At 36.5% G+C, this 26,606-nt stretch overlaps 1 protein-coding gene across 3 annotated transcripts in view; it reads right to left on the reverse strand.

Annotated features, from left to right (window-relative positions):
* LOC148675759 (cilia- and flagella-associated protein 47-like) overlaps positions 1–26,606 on the reverse strand; it is a 210,456-nt gene that overhangs the window by 48,636 nt on the left and 135,214 nt on the right. For all 3 annotated transcript variants that reach the window (XM_088646922.1, XM_088646914.1, XM_088646930.1), the window contains exons 51-56: positions 25,720–25,817; positions 19,515–19,690; positions 16,476–16,583; positions 12,635–12,746; positions 11,419–11,523; positions 2,227–2,383 (exon numbers count right to left, since the gene is read on the reverse strand). In XM_088646922.1, the coding sequence (XP_088503048.1) occupies positions 2,227–2,383; positions 11,419–11,523; positions 12,635–12,746; positions 16,476–16,583; positions 19,515–19,690; positions 25,720–25,817 (756 nt within the window). The remainder of the gene's footprint in view (positions 1–2,226; positions 2,384–11,418; positions 11,524–12,634; positions 12,747–16,475; positions 16,584–19,514; positions 19,691–25,719; positions 25,818–26,606) is intronic.

Below are 26,606 nucleotides of genomic sequence, written 5' to 3' on the forward strand. Positions count from 1 at the left end.
GCTGTTTAGATTACAGTGGCTACCATAGTAGTCATGCCTTGTAGACATTTTCACATTTTATTGTTATAACATAGAATCAAAATTTATTTAATTGGGATTTTTTGCCATTGATCAACACATAACACTATAATGTCAAAGAGAAAATTCTACTGATACAGATTCTACATAAGTATTCACCCTCTTTGCTATGACACATAAATAGGCTCTGGTTTAACCAAATGTCTCTAGAAATCACATAATTAGTTGAATGGAGTCCACCTGTCACAGTCTCATCCTTCAATATTTTAGAAGAGCAGATGGGATGAAGCAATTATGATGGCACAGCCTCAATTGCATAGAAGTGCAAAGGTGTTTGTGAGGAGTTGTGCTCCCAAAGTCCACCCAAATAAAACAGGGAGGCCACCAAGAGACCTGTGACAACTCTCAAGCAATAAGTCTTTGATGGTTGAAATGGGAGAAACTATGCTTATGAACTACAGTTTTCTAGAAGGCATGTGGGAGACTCTAACACCAAGTGAAAGAAGATTCTATGGTCTGATGAGACCCAACCTATTTGGACACAACGTTTACCATGATGTTTGGTGTTTTGTGCCGATCTTCAACGGCAAAAAAAATCTCAGTTACTGTAAACGATGATTCCATATTGTAACACCGCAAAATGTGAAGAAGCCCAAGGGGGGTGGCTACCTCTCTACACCTGCCAGTTTCAAAGATTCAGTACATCAAAGTTGTTTGACTTCTTGTAGATAAAAGGAGGGAGAAGAGGCTCCTGAGTTGCCCAACTACAGTAGTAAAATCATTCAAAGTTCAGTCAGAGATTGTGTTAGATCAAAGATTGCTATCTGAGCCAGGGATTCCTCAGGCAGTAGTGCACAACATCACAAGCACCTTTGCTCTACAACTGAATTTAGAATATCCTCATCTCAACAACATAATCTTATTCTGGATTTTAACTTCGCTAAGCTATGGAAGACTATGGATCCTACATTAGAAGCTGGATTTACAAATAAAACCTATTATTTTCATAGGTTCCACTGTCAAAACGTTGTGTTTTCTTTCTTCTCTTTTCAGCATGGAATAAACCTATTACTTGTTCCTTTGCAGTCTATGCATGCTGACGCAGCTACCCGCCTGAACTATTATTTTCATGACTGCTATTATGTTTATTGCTGGATGTGTTAGTTGTGTTTAGGAAGGTCTTATAGCTCTCAGAAAGTAGTGAGCTGCAACAAACAATGCCTGAATCCCTGAAATACATACTGTGATACTACAGTACATCTTTTGTTTTGAGCTTCGGGCATCTATTGCTGTCTTTTCCCATTCTTAAAGTAATTGCAGAAAACTACCATTCACATATTCTATTATTTTACCTATCATCAATTTTAAAAAATCTAATATGAAATTTACTTGGCATACAAATGGGGCAAACAGGGTTAGTGTAACGTTTGGTCGAGGCCTTTAGTGAAGTATTGGTTTGTTTAATGAAATAACAGACTATAATATATGCTGGACAGTGACATCAATTAGGAGATGGTGAACTGCATCTGCCACACTTCATTTTTATATAGTCTGAATAGCAGTGCAGATTAATCAATGTCAAAATCACGGATTCATCCCCATTTGATGTGTCCTGGCCAATGGAAGACGATAAGATCGGCAGCTCACTTCTACAATGCTACTTTTCATGGACATACTGTAATACCATCTAAGTAACTGCGTAGGTAGTGAAGAGCAAAATAATCCAACAAATGACACACAGGCACACAGAAACAAAATGGTTAAAATCAAAAGTTCTGAATTAGTTTACAACTTGTTGTACTACACTTATATTGTAGATGTCTTTTCTAAAGCGATACTGTGATAAGAATAGGCTTCTTTCTACAGTATGCTTGTTTACGACTGTCATGCAAAACACGTTGTATCAAATTGCTACTGCAGTTTCTATATAATGCCCACTCTCTCTCTATGAGGAAATGGTGATGGCTTTTAGTTATTCTTTGCATCTGTATTTCATACTTTCACACAGTTCCTTCTGTAAGGCTCCACTGTTTCTATTATAAAAGATGGAAAGAATATAGAACTACTCTGGGAAAAACACATTAATATCAATTTCACAGAAAGAGCATTTTACCCTCCTGGATTTTCATACACATTCTGTCTCACTCAATGGAAGTGCTATCCCACTGACAGTTTTAATGGATCTATAAATTGTAATGGGCCCATTACCTGTTAGCAGCACATCTACCAGCACGCTGTCATCAGTAGGATTCCTGAAGGGCACAATGACTGAGGAATGAGAGCCAACACATGTGCTGATGCTTAGTGGCTCCATTAGCCCCGGGAACAATCCTATTCCAGACATGTAGAAGTTCCACTCTTGCAACTGAAACCAGAGAAAAATCAGACAAACACAGACAAAAATAAAAATGCTTTTGCCACATGATAGACTTGTAATTTTATGCTAAGGCTTTCATGTAAACAGCAGGTTTTGGCACAGTTTATGTAAATAACCAGAATTACTTCATAATAACTCATTATATGATGAAATATACTGTACAATACCCTCTAAAAGTACTGGGACAGCAAATTCAAAATTTGTATTTTTGCTTTCTAGTCAAGCAATGTGTATTTGTGATGGTGATATTACAGTATTATGAATGGTGGGTTTTAATTTGAGAAATCCCATGCATACTTTTGATTGTATTAGAACATGCGTGTTCAATCTGGTGATTTCAAGTGCCATACGTATTGGGGCACCTTTACCTTTAGTAAATATCAGAGTGTAAAAGTTGGTATTTGCTTGCATATCCATTTGAGGCAATAACTGCAAGATGTCTATGGCCTACTCACAGTAGCTCACTAAATGTTTTGTGCAATCATCTGAGATGCCTTTCTGCAGCTACTTATTACTATCTTTTCCCAGGATGTCCTGACTTTTTTTCTTAAAAATGTAAAAATCTATACTCAAATGTATTTAAATTGGCAGATTCAGTGGACCAATCCAATATTTTTCACATGATGGACTCCCTGTGTGTTTTATCCTATGTTTTCAGGCCATGCTGTATGGTGAAGTGCCTCCCAAAAAGTATGGAAACATTTTTAACTACATAAGACGACAAAATATGACTGTAAACTACATATTGAATTCTGGTGTAATTATCATTAATTACATTATCAATAAAAGAAGTCATATGAGGAGACAATGTATGCCCTACATCATGCTTCACAGATGACATTGGTTTTATGTCTCATCTGAAGGACTGCACCTTTTTCCATCATTATACTGGGGAATTAGGACCCACACAGACCGCAGGGTGAGTGCTCCCTCCTGGTCCTAATTGTGATTGTGAACTGGATGTGTGTTTGTTGTTTGTAAGCAGCTTAGCTGTCTTTCATACAGAGAAGGACCTGGCAGCTAGACTTGTGTTATGTTTTGGTCAGGTTTTCTTCAGTTTCTGTGTTTTGCATTGTTATGGAAAGCAGTGGGGTTCATCCTAAAACCCATCTATTGTTTTACCATGGAGATAAGACTGTTTGCAGTTTCATTCTGTTTTGCATTGTTGCATTATTCTCCAGAAAGCAATAACGTTAAAACACCCCACCTCAACTTCACACGGTGAAAAGGATTCATAAAATTATTTATAACAATAAACAGCTTTAAGCAGCATCGAAATTGCCACATTTGGTTTGGTGGCAGAACAAATTTTAATGTTGTTTTGTTCCATTGTAGCATGACTGAAGTAATAATAATAATAATTGCTTCAACTTATATACAGTAGTGCTTTTCTGGACACTCCACTCAAAGCGCTTTACAGGTAATGGGGACTCCCCTCCACCACCACCAGTGTGTAGCCCCACCTGGATGATGTGATGGCAGCTGTAGTGCCCCAGTCAACTTGACACACACCAGCTATTAGTGGGGAGGAGAACAGAGTAATGAAGCCAGTTCCTAGATGGGGATTATTATCCCCTCTATGACATGCTGGTGAGAATGAAGAGCACGTTCAGCAATAGGCTGATCCAACCACAGTGCGACAGGGAGCGCTACAGAAGGTCATTCTGCCATAAGACTCATCCACTGTGTGTCTGGGCAGAGGCAACATTGACCTGGATTAAACATGAATTTCAGCTGATTTTTGTGCAATATATGCTAGGGATTTGTGCAATACATTTATAATGTGCAATACATCTTTTGTGTACTGTACATTCTGGTTTGTTTTGTATTTTCTGTAATGTGAACAATTTTGTATACTCCATTTTTTTACTTTTTCACTTTTTACTGCACTTCTCACTGACTGTATTTACTGTATTGAATATTATTTGTATTATTCTGTTACACTGTGCTGTGTTGATTGTGCCAGGCTGCTGTTGCACTGCAATTTTCCTGACAGGATCAATAAAGTATCTATCTACAGTATCTATTAGGAGGCCATGATTGGTAAGGGCCAATGGGAAATTTGGCCAGGACGCTGGGGTAACACCCCTACTCTTTTCGAGAAATGCCCTGGGATTTTTTATGACCACAAAGAGTCAGGATCTCAGTTTTACTTCTCATCCGAAGGATGGTGCCTTTTTATAGTATAGTGTCCCTGTCACTATACTGGGGCATTAGGACCCACACAGACCGCAGGGTGAGCGCCACCTATTGGCCCCACCAACACCTCTTCCAGCAGCAACCTTAGTTTTTCCCAGGTCTCTCATCCAGGTACTGACCAGGTTCATACTTTACCTGCTTAACTTCAGTAGGTTGTCAGTTGTGAGATGCAAGATGATATACTGTAGCTGCTGAAGTGTCAGTGACTCATATGATAAGTTTGCTAATCAATGTTAATTTAAAGTATATATGTATTGTTGTGTCAGGAATGTTTTGTTGTTAAAAGTGAAAGCAATTTCCATCGCTTACACTAACGTACTGTAGTTACAAATCAAAAATGATCAGAGTTTAGGTTCTTCTCAGGAAGTCGTGGATTTATCAAATCCTTTTAAATAAATTTGGCGGTCCATACTGTAAACCTTAACTTTTGTTTCCAATCATGACGCAAGATAAAGAGCTCTCCTCAATAGACAAAACAACTTCAAATCTTTATCAGGAGCTGGACATAGAAACGAAAATCGCTTAGTTCCTGTGCTTGCAAAATTGCCTTGTGTTTCTTTGCTACTGAATGTCTGAGAATGCATTCTGCAATGAGCCTATTGTCAATGTTTATAGATAATTGAATGTTTCAGTTGCTTTCAGTGACAGCATTTGCCTCTGCAGTCTATCCATCTGTTATTGATTTGGCTATTACATTTTGCCCTTTTCCCATACTATTGATCAACTCTGTAATTTTTCCTCCAATTGAAACCTGAGAATACCACCTTTTTTTCCCTTTGATAGCAAGTCTCCAGTGTTATGTGTTTCAAAAGGACACTGCTTATTTTTGTAAAACAATATCTGGTTTGTTTCTAAATTAAGACTATAGCTCCTGTTTCAGTTGAAAAGGGAATCCCGCAGTTATATTGGTGAATGGTACCTACTCCCCTTTGTTCATCTCTATGGTGCTTTTGAACATTTTCTGATGCAAAATAGCTGTACATTTATGTAACCTGTAAGAATTTCTCATAGTCATTTATGGTATTTTTTAATTTTTCATTTCTGTTCTGATATGTTTTTTGGCTACTTTTATGTGTTTTTATGTTTAACTATCTACTAGAAATAAAACGAGATGTGTTGAATGGCCTCTTTTTGCAGCTTTTTTTTTACTGTAGGTTCTTATGTTCTAAATGATACTGAATTTTTTGGGGGAAATCTTATCGTTTTACAAAACTATAGCTCAAAAGATTCATTTTTTGGGTGACAAGAATGCGATGGAATGGAAATTATATCTATTTCTGTATAATGCAATGGTCATGCTCAGCATTGCTGTAATGTCGGGCTTAACCCTTGTGAGTTTTTCACATGTCTTGTTTATACCTCTCTGACATAAACAGTGTGAAGATTTCCATAATGTCTCTGAAGCCCCTGCACTGCACAAGGATAATTATGTCCTCTACATTAACTACAATTCACTTATTTTGCACGTAAGGTAAAGATGGCCAGTTGTGACCATCTCAGCACTGATTGAGCTGTATGTGTCTTCTCTCTTCTAGAGATGTTTTATCTGTCATTTCCTCAAATTCCTCTCCTTGAATACCACGTTCGGTAGAATTTTATGTTTCTTTTCCTTTTCCTCTCATCAATTTGAATTCTACAAGCTGTTACTACAGCATAATTTACTGTCAGTTTAGAAGACAGACCTTTATATGTTGATCAACACTAGTCTGTATTTTTAAAATGCCAGTGTGAGATGACCATCATGTTATTTATTTGAAGGTAATTTTATGAACTGGATAAATCATGCCCATCACTCTGTTTTTAATGGGGTGTTCTGGATATATTCTGTATTTTTATAAATAATCCCCTTACTATCTTTTTCAAGTTACTGTGAAAAAAGTTGTGTTTAAATTGGAATATTATAATGAATCTTAGACCCTTTCATATATTCCTTTAACTGAGTAGGTGCAATTGTTTACTGTATATACAGGATTAGGAAAAGCTGAAACTAAAAACAATTTGGTCCCATTTACAGTACATTTCACATCACAGCAAAAACATTGTACTTTTGCATATGAAAATGGCAAGATATTTTCTCAGCAAATCAGTTGTATAAAAGACATTACAAAAATGATAAAAAAACAAATATTTTATCTCCATTGGACCACCAAAAAAAAAAAACAGTGCCTTAGGAAGTACTGTGATTTAGAACACAACTAGTGGTTTTAGTCAGGTTTGTCACTAAAAAGTAATCTCAGTCACTGATGGGATTTTGAAAGAAGAAGCCAGTGAGTCCATCAATGGACTCGGAATTGATGGAATTTCTTACTCAAATGGCTGGCTATACTGCCTTGGGATCATACAGCATGTCATTATATAGTGAAAATGCTGGCGTCAGTCAAACCACAATCTCACATGGGAGCAAAGCTTAAGGAGCCATTGCACAGTATTATCTTTGGGATGTTTAACATATTGATGAAACAGGACTTTTTTCACATGATGATGTACTGTCTTTTTCTACCAACAGCATTATGGGAAAGCAAACAAAGAAAACAAAGGGCAAAATCATAGACGTTCTGTGCAAATGCAGACAAAATGAAATAAGGCTGCTGAATATTGGTAAATGTAGCAATGTTCAATACTAGGTAGAAAAAAACAGCATTCTGGTTGTATACTGTTTGCGGGTATGTTGTACATAAAAGATTTTCACAAGAAAGGAAAGGCTTTGTGCCTCACTGAGCCAGCTGTGTTTGCTGTGAAAAGATAAACACTCTACCATGGAAGGCACAATTCTCTTAGCAGCTAGATAAATAACCCATCTGCTAGCCCCCATTGAGCAAAAAGAAATTCTCAGGATCTGTTTGATGAATAATGAGACGGAAAATGCAGACACTGTTCAAATATGTAAGTGGGCAATGCAAGGTCAACACAAAATCTTAGATGATAAAGATTTAAAGGGTGTTTTTGCAGAGCTACCATCTTCTAGTCTGGTCTTGGAGACTAAGGAAGGGTGGACCTGGGCAGTTCTGAGTTGGGAGACTTACAAAGAAAAGTGATTTGCTGTTTCAGTTGGACTGGTGGATCAGTACATGGTTCTCCTTCTGTAAATTTCAAACCACTGCCTGGTTTCAAACCCCAATTTGGGCACACCGTGCTGTAGAAGGTACTGTCTTTTGGATATTGACTGTTTGATCAATAAAGATCCAATGATACTGCTTTAAACAGTAAAGGTCTTAGTCCTGGAGGCCCAGCTAAATCCCGTTTTTGGCTTGGATAGTATGCACAACCTAAATTTCCTCCTTAATTCAGCTTAAGGGGGGGAAATTGTAGAAGCAGTTTCTCACTTCCAAACCTGATCTGTTGCATAGAAATGCTGCTGGCACATAATAACTGCCACATGTCTCTCACGTGTTAGATGAAGTATGTCGCCTATTATATGTAAAACACACAGAACAAATGAAATATTCACTTATTTTCTCTTTTAAATACTTTACATTTCATATTAATGAAAATGCTTTTCGTACCAACACTGTCAACAACTACCACTTTGATAAAGATCCTGCTTTGTGAAAATAGATAAATTCTTTATATTGTATAATATGCAGACCACACATTTATTACGATATGTGTGGAAGGTCCCACTAACTGTGTAGCATGGCTTCGGAGGAGTGGTGCTCATAAAACCCCTGCACGCTATTCATTGCAACTTGAACAACATAAATCTGGGGACTAGCAAAACTGTGACTGAGGCTGGAATAACCCTGGGAAAAAATAAATCCTTCCCACCCTGATTTGGTCTGTAACCTTTTCCTCGCCAGATTCTCCTGTACACCTAATATTAATTGACAGGAGATCAGCACACTGCTTTATCCCATTTAACCTGACCTGCTGTACAGTATATGGGAATGTGAACCAACCTTATCCCTTTAACTCTATGAGAACCATTACCTCACTCTTCTAACTGAAGGCCCAAAACTAGTCTGACTTCACGACCAGCCAGTTAGGCATTATTTCTGTGTTCTGGGCCTTTTTGTACAGGGAAAATGACTGAACACAGCTGCAGCAGATCTTACTCTCCTTGCCTTTTACGAATGCCTGCAGTTGCTCTCTTTGACTGGCCTCTGTTGCACACCCACAGCACAGATTGATATAGGGAGCTGAGAGACTGCTGTCTCGATTACCTTTGCATATAAATAACTTGTATTGAAGTGAATCCACGTGCTTTCTTCCTTTCCTAAGGGTTCCTCCTTAAATCTGTTAATTTATGGCATATGTAATGCTATCTTAAATTTCTTACTAATTTACAGCTGCAAATAGGTTTTAATCAAATTATAAATGTATTACTCACTCATTACAAGGTTTTATAAAATTTGAATAGTTATCATAGTGTGCTAATGATTGCTACAATCTAGTGTTGATGTACAGTAATTGCAATACTGTTTTAAAAAATATACCTTTATTTTTGTCAACTGTTCTTCAGACACAAAACAGCACAATGAAGAGCATTATAACAACTAGCTGACATAATGTTGGAATAAAAGATCTTTCTTCTACCTAGTGTTTGAAAGTGCACCACTATCAAAAACACCATAATAGACAATGTGAGAAAAAATCTAATAAATTCATATGTGCACTTGGCAGTGGTGGAAGAGTGTAATTTATCTGAGAATCCTAACAGATTGTTTGAAAACAGTTCAGAGAAACTCTTAAATACTGCTAAGTGGACAGAAAACTCATTGGGCTGGGTAATGTTTTAAAGCACATAAATATTGCTATATCAAATGAATTAAATGAAAAAGTTTGCGATTCATTTATGTCCTCAAACACTGCATGAATACAGCATATAGGTGAGATTTATAGATGAGATGATGCAAAGTGATCTCTTGCTTCCAGGGATGTAGCTAAAAACTATTTCCCTGGGCAATAATCTCACAGATACCCATCATTAGTTTCAAATCATCTTGTGTCAGTAGGTATTAGTTTGAAACTGCTGGTATCAGCATCTTGCCTCCAGCAACTAAACATTTCAAACCCGCAGGTTATTACAAATCTTTTTCAATTAAAATGAGTAAAGAAAGCAAAACCTATAGACTTATTTTCATTCTATAGATGGCAACACTGTATTCTTTTGTCTTCATGTCTAAAAACTCCATATACACAATCAACATGTAAACCAATTTTTTCCCACCTTAAAAAAATGGTTAATAATATATGGAATATTGTGAAAATCACTGTTTCAAGGTAGTGATATGAAAAATATATTAAGACTTGAAAGAAATAGCCAGAACACAATTTCAAACAGAAAACAGATTCAAATTGCATTTTGTTGAAAGGGAATTGTGGTGAAGGGTTGATAAATAATGAAATAGTTAAGCTTGGAACTGCTTGTCATGTCGGGATGGAGTTTTCTGAGGAAGGGTGGGGTACAACACTTGATTAAAATTATATGAAAACAATCATATAAATCTTAGATGTATAAGTGGGTGATTTTCCTTCCTGAATTTAGGTTTCCCTCTGTAAAAAGCATAATCAAGAAATAATCAGCTGAGGTAATTTCATAGATAGGCAGGAACATCAGTGCAGTCTGGGGTTGATTGAAGTGGAAAAGTTGCTTAATCTAGCAATGCTGAGCACCGTCCTGAGATGCACATCCTTTGAGGAGAGCTGTGACTTTCCCACTTAAAACCCTGTGGATAAGTCAATGTGATTAATCAGAACTGCAGTGCGCTAGGCCTGTTGAGTCCAGTCATGTTTCACACTTCTTACATGATTGTCACTGAGGAGAATCGCAAAGGAAATATTTTTATAGACGATTTTAAAGCAATATATTTTCATAAAGAGTGAAATTCCCCAAGTTTAAACAATGCGTTTTCATCCTTTTTCTATGTATTTTTTTAATAGTTTATGCAAATCGAAGGGCATATTGCCTTCACGCAACTAGGAAAAGCTGGGAATCATGTAGAGCGATAAAATACTCAAGAAATACTATTTTAGCATGCAGATGCAATTTAATGTGTCAAAAGAGAGGAGAGAGGGGAGGGTAGGAGATCAAAATCAAGCAGCTGAAAAGGGCAGATGGAGTCAGAGATATTAAAGCAGTGCACCGCAGAGCTGACGCGCTGAGGCTTAACATCTAAACTGGGGGCGATTGATTGGTGTAAGAAAAAAAGTCAAATACATCTGAGGGGAATAAAAACCTGTAGGATACTAAAGACAGTGTACAATGTTATAAAGCTTTTACAGATTTTTCAGGATTTTACTTCTGTCCACTTGAAAACTATAAGAGAACACATGTAAAATATATACTGTATATTTAAAATTTTGCCAATGTTTCGGAATTCCATGTAATTCCTGTGAAAGAAAGCAGTGCTTTAATTACAGTGCACTGTCATGTTATTTTACCATACTCAAATTTTGTACATCCAAATAAATGAGTAAACAAATATTTTAGCAATTCATAAAACCTACACAGGCTTTTGCCCTTAATCACTGACCAATTCAACTGTTGAAGACTAATACTGAAAGAGGATGCGATGCAACTGTGTAAAATATAAATCATATTTTTGTAAGTATGCACTTATAAAGCTGAAATCTTTTTGTTGCACTGTTAACTCATGGGTATGAATTCTCTGGTATGGCCACATATGCGCAGTAAGAAACAGCCTGTTTGCACACAGGTGATGTGTGTTCTGAGCTCTGCCAGGTTTAATGAATGCCATTTAGTTACATGATCAATAAAGATGAGCGGGCCTGCCCCAGAAGCGGCCATGGTTACAGATACTCATTGCGTGACTGTAAGGGGACCTGACTGTACGGTATAGCCCCAGATCTGATGGTAAGCTTACCTGTGGACACTTGAAAGTGATCCATGCTGTGTGATTAGCCTTGCCAAGGGCAGAGGGATGGAACTGAACAGGGACTCTGGTCGTCGAGTGTGGCGCCACAATCAGCTGAAAGGGAAGAGTTGGGGAGGATCAATACTTGTTATTTCGAGTGAGATCCTCTTTATGTTTCACAATGACAGGGAAATTTTGATGTGATTAATGTGTTATGTGCAATGTTTTCACCCTCTGGAGTCTGCCTTGCCTGTTTGAATTTATTAAAGGCCATTTGTCTATGAGGCTTTGACTGCTTGTCTGAGCACTTTAAATGTGTATGAGCAACCCAGGTTCAATGAAAAAATCTTTAACAAATAATGCTGTATTAAGAGTATACTAAGATTAGTAAGCATATTTTACATCTGTACGGAATCTATAAAGCATGCAAAACATAAATGACTTTAATTAGTTTTATAGCATTAAATTTAGCATGATTTGTGATGATTTATATTCGTTTTAAATTTAAAAGCAAATATATTCAGTTATTTACATCCTTGAAGAATTAATGTACACAGATGGGTATCTGGAATGAAAAAATTAAATAGAAACTGCAAAAGTCTGCAGTTGTTTCCTTTTCATTTAACCTGGATTATTTAATATTCTCTCTCACTATTTTTCCTCACTCAGTTTTTTCAAATGGAAATCTAACATTCTATATTAGTAAAGTTTGTTATGTTTACATCCATTATTTTGCTAAAAATTCAAATCTGAACTGGATGAAATGGCAACTTTCTTTTAAAGTCTTACAATAAATATTGCATTGCTTAATTATCATTATACTTAAAAAGAAAAGAAATGATTTAGGAGAGGGAAAAAACACAGTTGTGCCTAACAGTGAACTCTAACTATTATTATCCAGTTTTAGTATGCAGAGAATCTCATTAAATAATAAGCAGAATAAAACTGTTTACAGCAGTAAAGGTCAGCTGAAGCTTGTGTCTGAAAGGAACTAACAAGAGCTTAAACAAGAAAGATCACTGCTGCAGGCTTTTACAAAGACAAAAAGAACACTTATGTAAAGCCAGGGTAACTGTAATGATGGGTCTTTGTTTTGTGAACATGCTCCTTTTTCTAATTTTAAGATATCAACAATGTTAGTGTCACTCAATGAAATCTCTGTCTCTGACACTTTCCAGAAGTAATCCTCAGTATAATAAGAAAGATTGCATTTTTTTTTACTTACTGGTCTCTTAGGATCTATCTCCACAGAAAAAATTCTTGTGTTACTGTTGAAAGTTTCCAATTCCAAGGTTTCATCTGTAGGATTAACTAAAGAGATAAACTCACGAGTCCATCTGTGGAAAAGGTAATATCCGGAAAATTCAAGGATTTTGACTTAAATTCAAGAAAAATTACCCTTTTAAATAATATTAGGCAGAAGTATTTACAATTCTGTAATCATGGTACTAACTGCTGTTATTTTTCATTAAAAAGAAATTCCATTAATATATTTTGCATCATAGAAATAGGTGAAGTAAATTCACTGTTTCTCAGGACTATCAAGTTCAAGTGTTACGGCACAAAGAAACACCAGCCTGTTATCTTTAAAGATTTACTTACTGTCTATTTAGTTATTCTATCTGTCTATATAAAGTATCGTATATACATTATTATCTATTTAGTACTTTCTAAGGGGTTAATAAATCATGAACCAGATTAACAAAAAATATCAAACAATCAGCTTCCTTCACAAACTAGTATTTACCGTAAACCAATGATCGATGTTACAACTGTACGAGTGCTTTAAACTTTCAATTCAATTCAATGAATTTTCATATAGCACCTTTCACAACAAGGTTGTCCCAAGGCGCTTGAACAAGTCATCTCTTTTCACGCTACGGGTATGTCACTACAAAAGATGTCGATTATAGTTGTCAAAGTAAAACCACCGAAACCTCTGCCTCTATATCACATTACAAAATGTGTCTGCTTCTGCACGCCCATTTGTAGCTTAATTGTAAGGAGGGATCCTCATGTTCGATTTAGTAAATATGGATACAATACATGCACACTAAAGAAATCTCATTCAGAACATTAGAAAGAGTGCAAATTACAGTAAATTATAAACTCATACAAATTATAGTCATTCAACCTATTTTCTTATGCTCATCTTGGAGAGGAAGCTGGGGTATGCGAAAAGACGAATTCCTAATGCAAGAAATTGTATAGGGCTAATAAAGCAACATTATTATTATTATTATTATTATTATTATTATTTTTATTACATTATAATTATCTGATAATTTCTTAGCTACGTAAATCTAGTGTTTCTTCCAGATATGTTCTTAAGGAGTTAGGAATCTGGCCCTCCACCAACTGGCTGGGAATTTGGCCTCAACCAGCCTGTTCCAGATACCCACAACACCTTGTGTAAAGAAGCATTTTGTGAAAAACCTTCTGGGGTAACTTTCAAACCGACTCAACACCCCGTGGGCCTTTATAATCGCTCCAGATTTCATGAGTTTTAGTCCAGACGTTTTAGTTTCCATACGAAATTGAAAATCCTGCCAGAAAAAAAAACAGTAGGATACCAGCAACTTTCTTGATACGCAATAAAGACACACTTTGCCAATTCAGTGCCCAGAGGTGTAAAGCTAGCATCAATCCAAAGCTGAGGTTGGGGTTTGATGGCAATAGGTTAGATTTAAGGCACTATTGCTATAGTTTTTTGAACTACAGATACACAATATAATTTCACATGGCATAAAGGGAGAGAGAAAGGAAGGTGCCGCCACAGCCATTATTGTTGTGTTCTTTTAATAAACTAGATACATTTGATCAAAAGTGGAAAATACAATGTATAAAAAGATCTTATGTATTATATATCTTAAAGCTTATGTATTATTTAATGAATATACACAAACAATGATGTCTAAATGTAGAAACATTCACTTCAACTGGCATTTATTGTATTCTAAACAGAAAGCATCCATCCACCTACTTTTTTTTCTAACCACTTCTTTCAATTCAGGGTTGCTGAGGAGCCAGAGCCTCTCCCGGCAAGCACTGGGCATAAGGAAGGGTACACCCAGGTTTCCCACAAGCCAGTTAACCAACCCATAATTGATTTACTGTGGGAGGAAAGAGGAGCACCCAAAGGAAACTCAACATACAGACTCCACTCAGATAACACTCCAGGTCTGGAATTGAGCAAGGCAGTGATACTACCCTCTCTGCCACCGTGCTGCCCCAGAAGGTAGGCACTTGACATTAATCAGTAATGGAACAAGTAATAGGTTTATTCCATGCTGAAAAAAAAGAAGAAAGAGAACACAACGTTTCGGCCGTGGAGCCTTCTTCAGGTGTCCTGAAGGTTGACACCTGAAGAAGGCTCCACGGCCGAAACGTCGTGTTCTCTTTCTTCTTTTTTTCAGCATGGAATAAACCTATTATTTGTTCCTTTGCAGCCTATGCATGCTGACGCAGCTACCCACCTGAACTATTAATCAGTAATGTGCAACAGGCTTTATTAAGATATAAATAACCATATAGCTGCAGATCTCTCTCTTGTTCTCTCTTCGAGCAAGTTCTCTGTGTACATTATTTAGAATCTGAAAAAAGACTTTCAAGTCTCCAGTCAGTGTTAATCATTACTCATACATTCTATGTGCCCTGATGTTAACTGTGAAGTACAGGTGCCCACCCATGGTACGGTATATGAATGCATTTCTGAATTATTGTAGGTGTAAGGATAGTGTTATGCAAGAATAATTCCAATCCTTAGAGCTGAATGAAATTCAGCATCGAAAAAGGAAGTACGCATTGTGGCACAAACACCATCTACACAGTTCTATGGTATCCTCCCTCAGGTATTATTTTGCACATAAGACCGAGTAAGGAAGTCAGAATCTGATTCACGGTTCACAGTTTGGGAGGATAATGGCTCAAACATGGATATTGGCTCAGCAGAACCTATTAATATACAAAATACCACCCTTCCATGTTACAAATAACACCATGTTTAGTGTTCTACTTAATTTACAAATCAGTAATTGCGTACAGTAAAAGTACCAGCTGGTTTATGTTAATATTCGGTTATAATTTAATTTTATGGTATAGTGTAAGTGGGGTTGTGTTAAAAAAGATTAGATGAATGTTTACTTGGATACCAAGACCTTGTCACAACAGCCATTTTTTAATGTCTCAGACCAACACTCTGACTACTGCAGAATTGGAAAAGCTGTGCCTATTCAGATTAGGTATGAAGTACTACTAACTTCTAAAAGAACAAAAGCATTATGTACATTTGACTTAAATATGTTAATACAGACACCAAATTGCCATGTTAAATGACGTTTCAAAAAAACTAGAATGAGTTTAACTTTTTGATTGTACTTTGTTTTCTTTATTTATGATGATGAATTAAATGTGATTTTATGAAAGTGAATAAAATCATGTTCATAAAAAACTAGAATGATTTGACAGAATTGCTTCTTTTCTAAATATAAAACAAATCAACAAGCCTTTATCCCTGTGCATTGTAATGCACAATACCACCCCCTTTCATATATTTTACAAATCATTTCATTCCTTTTTTTTGAAAGGTAGGGAAGTACAACAACCTAAGATCAGAATTTGCCATGAAAGGATACTTCTTCAAAAGTATCAAATGTAACTTGTAGAATCTTCAAAACCATATCTTTCATGAAAGCAGTACATCAGATCTTTGTGGTCTAGAAGCAGATCTGTTACAACATATACTGTACAGAGGAAGCTCTCACAAGTACAAGTGGCATTGCTTTGATGTTTAAACCATGAATGTTAAATTCTTATGGCAAGTTCACTGTCAGCTTAGAAGGAGGAACCTTGTGGAAATGTTTTCTGACAGCTATACAGTAAAACTGGATGGCTTAAGTCAGAAATGAACAAAGTAACTCAGGCTTAGTCCCTTCTCTGCCACAGTGGTTCAAAAACTTCATTACAGGCATTTAAAAAATGGTTCTGATTCACTGACTGCTTTTTGGAAAACAGTTACACAGCGATTACAGTACAGCGATTTCAATTACAGCAAAATATGTACTTACTTCCCGAGCTCACATCTGCACTCTGGAAGAGTTGTTGGCAAAGGTCGGTCAGCTATTAGTTCCAACTCATACCAGAACTCTCCTACGGCATCAGACTGGAATATGACACTGCACAAAAGAAGGAGTCAAAAAAAGGAAATAACTCATATTTTAAACAGGGATTTTCAACCAGTGCGCATGGGTTACTAATGATTCCAAACACGGAACAGAATTAAAAGTACCGTAGCTCGAAACTGCAGTAGCTATGGCACAAAGTAAAACGGCTCACTCTCCAAACGTACTGTTTGACTGTAATACACCCTTGAACAGGCAGGCACAGAGAAGCTCAACAAGGCAAAAGCACAGTGAGGGAGCTGGCTGGGCCTGCAGAGATCCACCGCAGGAGCCTATTGCGGAGGAATTCTTTTTTTTAATACAGGGATCTAGATGGATGGGTTCTGTGGTCCTGGATCAAAGGTTACTGAACACATTTTTTTTTATTTCTCTAGAACTAAGATGGCTAATAAATATATAGATTACATTAAAACACTGACTTCCAAGTAGAGTGCGAAATTTCAAAATCAGTAAAATGACAAACAACAATAAGACAGGAAAAACACAAAAGACAGATTAAGCGGTATTATTCTTTCTTATCTGAACCAAACAGAGCACAGAACAACCAACAGGAAAACCGAATGTTCAAAGGTTTCCAGGATTTTTTCCCCCTTTTGATCATTTAATCATATTGTTTTGTAATACTGATTGAAATGTATTTTTCTGGGCCATGCCATGCATGTTCAGAAGTTTGGTAACACCAAATTATTTTGCAGAAAACCCACTAATTAACGGAAATTCTCATTGCACATTTGACACAAAAGCTTTATTTTGTGTGTATGTGTGTAATTTAGGTTTATACCTCTTCCAGTGCCAACAGAACAAATGATGGGAAGCAGTCCTGATACAAACACACTACTGTTAAAAAACCCAAACAGATGCTGTGGCAGAAAAATAATCTGTATAAAAACATTTGGGAATATGTTTTCTTAGCTTTGACGAACATTAAAAAATAAAAGCAAAATATGACTTCATAAATAATGTACAAAGAGGGAAAATAACAAAAGGATGTTACAAAATTAGACTGCATTAGACTGGTATTAGACTGCATATGGATAAATCATGTATTTACAAATTAGCAATCCAAGCAATTACATGCACTTGATAATCAGATAATAAGTCAAGGCTAAAACCATAAGTTTCTTTTCAATATCTTAGCTCCAGAGTTACAGATACTGAAAATACTATACTAAGTGCATATACTTTAATACTATACTATACAAATACTATACTAACTGCAAAGAAACATCAACAACTTGTAAGGGGGTGATTAAGTTTGCAAGGCACAAGTTTTGATTTTATAAAGGTGTGTATCAATCTTTCAAACTTCAAACTTTAATCTAAGATTTGATTTCAGCACTATCATCAACAGCACTGATGTCACCAATTTTGCAAAGTTTATATTGGGAGACTGAGAATAACTTTATTCTTGCCACTGTTTAATTTAAAAGGGTTCTGTAGAATCATAGTGAATCATCAGCACATCTTTAAATATGTTAACAAGTCCCTGAGTAATGTAAAACCTGACTAACATGTTCAAAGAGTTTACTAAATAGATGCAAGATGAGAATCTGTTAATGAGTTGTCACTTCCAGTATCAGAATTTGTGCAAGACAAATTAAAAACGGTACAATAGTTGTTAATTACTTAGCATTCCTTGTTATTGTTTTAGCACAGGTGTGATAGCAGCAGATTTGTAAGCCTACAGGAACAAGCATAGATTTCAGGTACATACTGAGGAAGTCAGCAACAAACGGACAAACAGCTGAGAAGCTACTTTGAGCAATATGGCATAATACACAGGGAGCAGGTCTCATTTACCTACTCAGTTACATACAGTAGGCTGCATCATCAGCAGTAAAACAGCAGGTAATATAATCCATAAGAAATAGAATATTAGCAGACAAAGTAGGATGAGTAGCTCTGAAATCTCAGACAAATTAAGTAGAAGGTTTAGGGGAACAACTAACCAGAACGAGCAGTAGAGACTAAGACCCTTTAGTGTAAAACACCAAACATTCAAAGGATGTACGTACCATTATTCTTAGAATTATATTTTCACAGCATGTACGGTAAATAATACATAAGAATGTTATTCTATGATGAGCATGCAATAAACCGGTATACAGCTTTTCTTATTATTGCTGTTATTCTCAAATTCACACAATGCAAAAATTACAGCAACATGGGGAGTCTGCTGATTATAAAGTTTTTTGTTTTTTTTTGTCTTTTTAGGCTAAAAGTCAGCGGGTTTGAACACTGGCATCTGTAATGCAGCACAGTCATCAATAGCGTAGGCTGCAAGCTGAAGTCCACTCAGCAGGGTCTCAGTGTTCAAGATGTACTTAATCTTAGTGGAACACTTAAGGATAACTTTTTGCTCACATAGTCACTGGCATAGCAATAGGGTGCCAGCTGGAAAAGTGGTTATTTCCATGGATATTTTTACCATAAAACTCATTTCCCTTTGTTCTGGATACACAGTGGAAAGAAAAGTGACATTAGAACTGTATATATCTGTACTTTTCCGAGATTCATTTTTTCTGTCTTTTGGAACTCTTTAAGATATTATTTGTAAGTATCACAAATAAATATTTACATTTAAAAATTAAAATGTAAAAAACACAGAAAACAGAAAATCCATCTCCTGCAGTGATGTCATTGTCAGTGTCACTAACCAACTAGCTTAAGAAAAGGTATTTGTTTCAATATTTCAGGGTTTACATGACCTTTCTTCCCTGCACAGATATTCTGAAATTAATGTAGCCTGCAAACCACGTCTGTGAGGTCTATTCACTCAGATGAAAACATTTTTTAAAGGAAAGAACAATGCAGTTAACAATGAAAACTATGGTACTATATATTTTCAAAATCATGCTGAATAAGAGTATGATGTAGGTAACACCACCACTAAAGGCAAAACTTGACAAAAACTGAAAGACTTACCTTGCTGTTTTCCTGCCAGTTACAGCAGGGGCAAACTTAGCCTGGTATAATATGCTTTCCTCTGGGCTTACAACTAAATGTCTCTCTCCAGAAAGGTCATCACCCAAGAGGCACACATCCAGACGCAGGGTTTCCTTCGTCGGATTGGTGACAGGGATCTCCACAGTCACACTGTTCTAAAAATACACATATAACACATCATAATGAATATCTGTGATCTTTCTTAAGACTATATACTGTACTTTATGATTAGTCAAAGCGTTAATCAATTTATTTGACAATGGAAAGATAGCAAAGAGAGTAAAACATTGTTGGATTATTTAAAAATGGAAAAAATGTCTTTAAGTCTTTCTTAAATCTCTCCTACAGATCCAGGCTTCAGAATGCAGGCTGGATAACGCAGTATACTGCGCCGCGCAAACCTCAAGGAACCGCAGTGCATCTTTAAAAATATTCCGTTGTTGGACTGCACTACTTTGTAAAACCACCAGGTGGAGCAGTGAAAGCTTACCATGGTGTCACATCCGCTGCTTATCTGAACTCTCCTCACAAACGGAAGCATGTCGCCAGAAAACACCTGGTTTCGAATCCCAGTTAGTGTTGAGCCCCTTGAGACAATCTTTTTCCAGTTATAGGATTGAAGTTGTATACTGTTTACACTTTTATTAATTTTAAATTGTGTATTGCAGTATGTTAAATATTAAATGTTACATTGCTGTTTTACATATTAATATAGAATCACATAACTAATTTCTTTAGTTAAGTGATTCCGTTAATATTCCCTATTAAGTGTATTCTAAAAAGTACAACGATAGCAAGTATTCATAGAAAAGGTAAAAAACATTAAAGGTTTTTATAAAGTACACCAAAACTTAAAATAGGTAGACTGAGCCCAAAAAAACTTTTCCAAAATAACCACAGAGAGTGACAGAGACTTTCCGGATAACATTTATGAAGAACGTGGAATACGCTGGTGTTTTTTTTTTTTTTTTTTAGCTACCAGCCATATACAGTTTGTATAGTATATTTACTGTATATGCCTAAATATCGTTTATGACATTCAGAGACTTTATGCTTCTGTCATTTTTATGCTGGGCTATCACAATTTCCCATTAGTAGTAATATTCCATTTTAAGTGGATTTAAACATGCACAGTAGAGAAACAGATTAAATGAAGCAATTGTTTCACTAAGATCTAATGCACCACAAGTGCCACCTATCAATATCTTCGGCCTGTAAATTCCATAACGCAATGCACCGCGTTACTTTTAACATACAGTATAAATATGTGGAAGACATACAGTACCGCACATTCGGAGTAGCTGCATCTGTACAGTAGGTCAAAAATGAGATTCATTCATTTGTATTCATTCATTTGGTAGTATACATTGTGAGAGGATGATGGCTTCAGACAAGGTGAAGACTCTGAACTCCATTCCCCTGAAGGGAAGCAGCCTGCTGCTGTCAGTCAATTGGTGGCCTTGCTGAGCTTTCCAAGATAGGCTGCTGAGGTCTGCTACAGGACTGCAAGGGGACTGCAAAGAGAAGAGAAGTGCTCTGCTCTGCAGTGACTGACGTCCCCACGGACATGAGATCCGTAACTTTTGCATTTGAACCAGTTAACAGCTCAGTTGCTCGAGTGTTAAGAAAATTAAGTCTAGTGTTCAGACATAACTAGGCTTTTGTTTTCTTGTTTTGTTGTTTGTGTTTCCTTTATTTTGTGTTATTCTTTATTAAATCCTAGTGCTATTTTACACCCATGTTGAAGTAATGTGTTTTAATGTGCAAAGATCTCCAAGGCATATTCCCGGAAAAAGGGATCGTTCACGATATGTGTCCTCTCTTATCTCATTCCATCTAATACGTGGAACAGAAATCTGTTCAGAAAAAGAGTGGATTTATATAACAAGTGGCATTAAAAATACAATAACTGCTATTGAACCCAATACTCAAATCTTGACAATACAAAATAATTTAATACCATTCCTTTACTACAAAATTCATCACAGTTTGATCTTTCCCTTTTTTACATACATTGCCCAGACAAAACCATAAACATGTCAACTATAAAGGACACAAAGTAAATTTCACCATTACCTGAGATAAAAAGAAATTAAAGGTAAAAATGATTTAGGTTCACCAGGACATCCCAGTTTGTATGTATTCTCTTTCTCTCTTATACTATTAATTTTCTTTTCAAGAGTTTTTCCAATATACTGTGGATTAAAACATACAGTACTTCCAGCTTTATATTAAGTTGACAAAATTATAGAAAAGATAATTGGATAGATATATTTAAATTTAATTAAAAACAAAAGAACTGTTCATCCATTTAATCTGTAAGAAAATGCGCAGATATTCAGAAGAAAGCAAACATACTGTAGATCTTAAATACAAAGTAAATGTTGAATTGCTTTCTTATTTGTCAAACTGACATTCATGACCAAACAGCTCATTTGATATGATTTTAAATGTGTTCAAACTCATGGTAGTGCTTTAGAGAACAAACTGTTTCCATGGAATGCAACAACGCATGATAGAAATGTTTTGAAACAAGCTAAGGGTAACAGAAGCACAAACATACTGTTAATCTTCTGCCCTCGCTTATCTATAAGCGCAACAAACATACAGCTTTGAAAATTTCTAATAGTCAGCTCCAGTGAAATAATCACTTGAACACTATACATAGATATTACTAGTCAACAGATTTGTTACAGCTTATGCTACAGAAGGAGAACAGGGGAAATCAGTCTGCTTAATTCCACACTGGAACATAGTACATCAATCCCATGGAAGCCACTAGGAAATATTGGCACACCCACTCATAATTCTCTGGCAACAATGTTTATGAATAAATGTATTCCACATTAAAATGATGATTGCTATTATTAATGTAGTTTGTATCCTGTAAAATGTTATTAAGTATCGGAATACTGAAATATTACATAGTTTAGGCATTAAGATCCGCATTATAACCCAAGTGGTAATTAGAGATTTGAAAACAGAGTGATGTTTCCTGTTTTGAGCCACTCTAGGAATATCAACAAGCATTTATCTCCATTAAAGCAAAAATTAATGCATCTCCTATATTTCAAAAGCGGTCCTGTGATGTATTACCCTCAGGATACAGGTTTCCAGAACTTATTAACATACATTAAGTTTTAAGGTTACTACAGTATAAGCAACAAAATGCAGGGTGTGTGTTCTCTAACAGGACATAAAATTATAAGCACAGTATATGCTGCTATACCATCAACACCTTGTAACAGGCAGTCAGCTTAATCACCGCCTGAGTGGAGACATGTTTTGGTCCTTAAGATCATGATACATGACATCTGTTCTCTTCCCTATTTATACTATTTAAAAGCCAGAGAGGCCAGTGAAATACTGTACACCAGGGTCCGGTGAGAGAGTCCACCTCTTAAAGAGATGAACTGTGAGAGTGAGAGAGAGGAGACTGAATACCAGATGTAAATGACCCTAAATCCAAAGTCATGCTGTGCTGCTAGCCGTAGTGCTGTGCTATTTAAAACAGTCAAGTTCTGTGACAAGAATAAAAAGAGCTCTGTTGCACAGAAACACACTTCCAGGCCACGCATGGTCCACCCTTTACCTGTCTGCGACTTCTATATGTTCAGATACATGGATCTTATAACTTACACTTTCATAAAACTGAGCTCTCTGTGCAAGGCAAGGCAAATACTGTAGTTTCTATAGCCATGTGAAATCTGCGAATCATCAGTTTATATATCAACTCTACAGGTTGTACCAAAGCTTTATATGCTCAAATGGTTCAATGAGGGTTAGGTAACCACAAGACTGGGTACAGTACATGCAGTTTTTCTGTTTAAGACGAGAGTGATTTTAACTAAAATACAGGTACAGTATCTTCTTACTAAAGGTACGTTTTCCTTAAACCACCAACTAGAGCTAGCAAGCTGTGTCTACCTTGAATTTGTCCACTCAAGGCTACAAGATCAACCATAGGCAAAAGTTACCAAGCACTGACAGTTCTAATAAATAGCCAAGGGCTATACAATGCTACAGTGCACAGTATAGGACAATATCAGAAGGAACAAGATCGGGATGTCCCAAGCTTTGTAATAAAGACATATCCAAGTGAAATAAGAAGATATTTGGAATTGGACCTGACAAGCGAGAAACTTTGGCAAGTAATCAGAACAAATGGTATCATTGTCTGCACCAGGCAATCAAAGCCTGTGACAGAAATTGGCTGCAACAGCTACAAGAGAAAATAATCTGCAGGAAGCAAGAAGCTTCCTAAGCATGTCATATACACTTGTAACCACTGTCATAGATCATGTAAATCTCAGATGAGACTATTCAATGACATGAGACATTGCAATCCATTTACATTATAGACTTCAATATCCAGGAACACAAATACTGTAGTCCACAGGAACAGGAATAGTCCACCTGTTTTCTGAGTAAAATCAAAGACACTAGAATGCAAAGTTCAAATTTAACTATTCATCAAACATAATTTTCTTCTGTTGAGGGATGTCATCATATCGATATTCATCTGTGTCTAAGGCAGTGCTCGGCTGGGAAATTGTGATAAACACAGTGGATTACTGCAGATGACAGCTATATAATATTTTCCTGTTTCATGAATGAGGGATATCTAACCAGACAGAGGGCATTAGCACAGAGAAAATATTATTGTGCAAGTGACCAGGAGCCTTTCTCTATCATAGGTTCAGTGTCCATAGTAGGAAATATCTAGATTCCTTTAGATTGGAGTTGTACTGTGTACAGTTGATCTTAAATTATTTTCTCAACATCTACTGTACCAGTAACAAAGGATCTCAAGTGTTAACCAGTAATTAGGAGGTACATGACTTCCACCATATCTTAAACACGTCCACTCAAATTTACATTGTGAAAAAGTTTGTTATTAAGTTTTGTAAACCTTAACATAAATTCCATACCACAACTGATTTTAAGTTTAAATATATTTATGGGAAGTTTAAAAGGACAGTGCAGTGGAGTGTGTATGTTTCTGGATTCAAGTCTCTGCTGCAGACACTGCTGTTACACCTGCTGTTGAATAAGGTACCGTTGCCCACTGGTTCCAATCATACAAACCTGTGATGGACCAGTGTCCCAATCAGAAGTGAGTCATGTGCTCTTTTGTCCACCTAACTCTATGTAAACTAGGATAATTTCAAGGCTGCTTGCTGTAGCTCTGACATGGACTTATTTACTTTTTGCATGGGAACATTAGGTGAGATACAGTACAACTAGAACAACAGCTATCACCCTGCATTCAGTTAACAGCAATACAATCAGTAGCTCAGTTTTCTTGAAGCCCCCAAATACTTTCTTTCTAAATGTAACTAACCATTTTCTGTACTTTGAAATAAATTTTTTCAATGCACATGAAAGGGCATAAATGAAACAAGTGTGAAACTGTGCAAAATCAATTACTTAAATCTCTCTGGGAAAATACATACATTTGCATATTGATTGATCTTTTACCACAGTTGTGGGAAACGAACTTATTACTTCTGCATAACACCGTCAATTACATACCCATCCATATGCAGTATACAGTATATTATACACCACACGTATACACAACAGCTGCACGCTAGCTAGGATTTGAACTCCTAGCCTTCTAGCAATGAGTCCAAAGCCCCTAACCACTAAGGCACACTTCTGCAAAATACTGCATCTGCAACATATTGTAAAGCAACCAAACAGTATCTGTTCTAATTGTATCCCATCCTCTTAAACAACCCATTTCTTTTGAAGAGAAAGAGTACAGTGATAGCCATATGACATGAAAAAAACAAGATAAAAATATATTTTTTCAGAGAAAACCAGGTTTTCAAACAGATTTCAATAAATGTACAAAACCTTATGTCAACATGGTTCCCAAGACTTTTGATAACTGTGGTTCAATATTAAAGCAGCTGGAAGGAATGCTTTTAAAAACACAGGCTGTGATCAATACACCCCTAGTGTATACAAAAGAATGACATTTTAGCCATTCATCTCTAAAACATACTCTTCTGTAAAACATCTTCGAATATCTGCAGCAAGCTGGATTTTGAAAATTAGACCAATCAGCGACGCACAGTTGAGATTGGATGTACAGTATGTGGATGAACTTGGTTGTCAGGAGAAATACACAGCTGGGCCATGAAGAACTCTAGTTTCACAGGAAGTATTCTCTTACCTGGACAGTGCATTCAACAGAAATCACACTCACAGGTGGTGCAGGAGAGCAGTTTACGTCCAACGAAAACCACACTTCATATGCCTGGGTGGTTTCTCCTGTTGAAAGAACACATTAAAGACATCAGTATTCACCAACATAAGCTTCTCATTGGAACACACCTTTGCAGTCATTTAGTAACTGCTGCTATTACGTCCCCATGAATTTAACAACCTCAAAATAAAATTGTGAGTTCCAATTAAATTGAGTTCTGGAATCTAACTTAGTTTCTGGCTTTAAACTAAAACCCACTCTTAAAATATCCAATCACATCTTATGCTAAGCCGTGCACAAAGTTAATAAGCCTCAGCACAGCAATGTCATTTCACCCGTCTTCTCATGGCTCTATGCAGTACAGGGTTGTGGGGCGGCCGGAGCCAGTCCTGACACACATGGAGTGCAAGGCAGGACACACCCTGGACAGGATGCCAGTCCATCACAGGGCACACACAGACACAAATACACACATGCTGTACTCCACTCACACCTATATTCCCAGAAGCCAATTAACCCACCAGTGTTTTTAGACCATAGGAGGAAACCCACGTGAACACAGGGAGAAGGTACAAATTCCACGTAGATAGCACTCCATCTAGGGATCTGTTTTTTTCAATTGCAACATGGTTCAAAAATATGATGCTTAAATGAAATGTCATTGCAGTATCCCACACAGGAAATACAGCATGACCTTCACAAGGTTGCTTACCCTGCTGTGTTTAAAAAGATTTATACCTGTATACCATCAGAGCCTCTTGTGCTAGAAATTTTTATTTTCCTGTAATGACCACCGTGTCCTGCAAAGAAGATTTTCATGGGGCACTATCAAATTCTGTAGATTTCTCCCCACA

The sequence above is a fragment of the Lepisosteus platostomus genome, chromosome 2, assembly GCF_059453375.1.
Source record: "Lepisosteus platostomus isolate fLepPlt1 chromosome 2, fLepPlt1.hap1, whole genome shotgun sequence".
Lineage (NCBI taxonomy): Eukaryota > Metazoa > Chordata > Actinopteri > Semionotiformes > Lepisosteidae > Lepisosteus > Lepisosteus platostomus.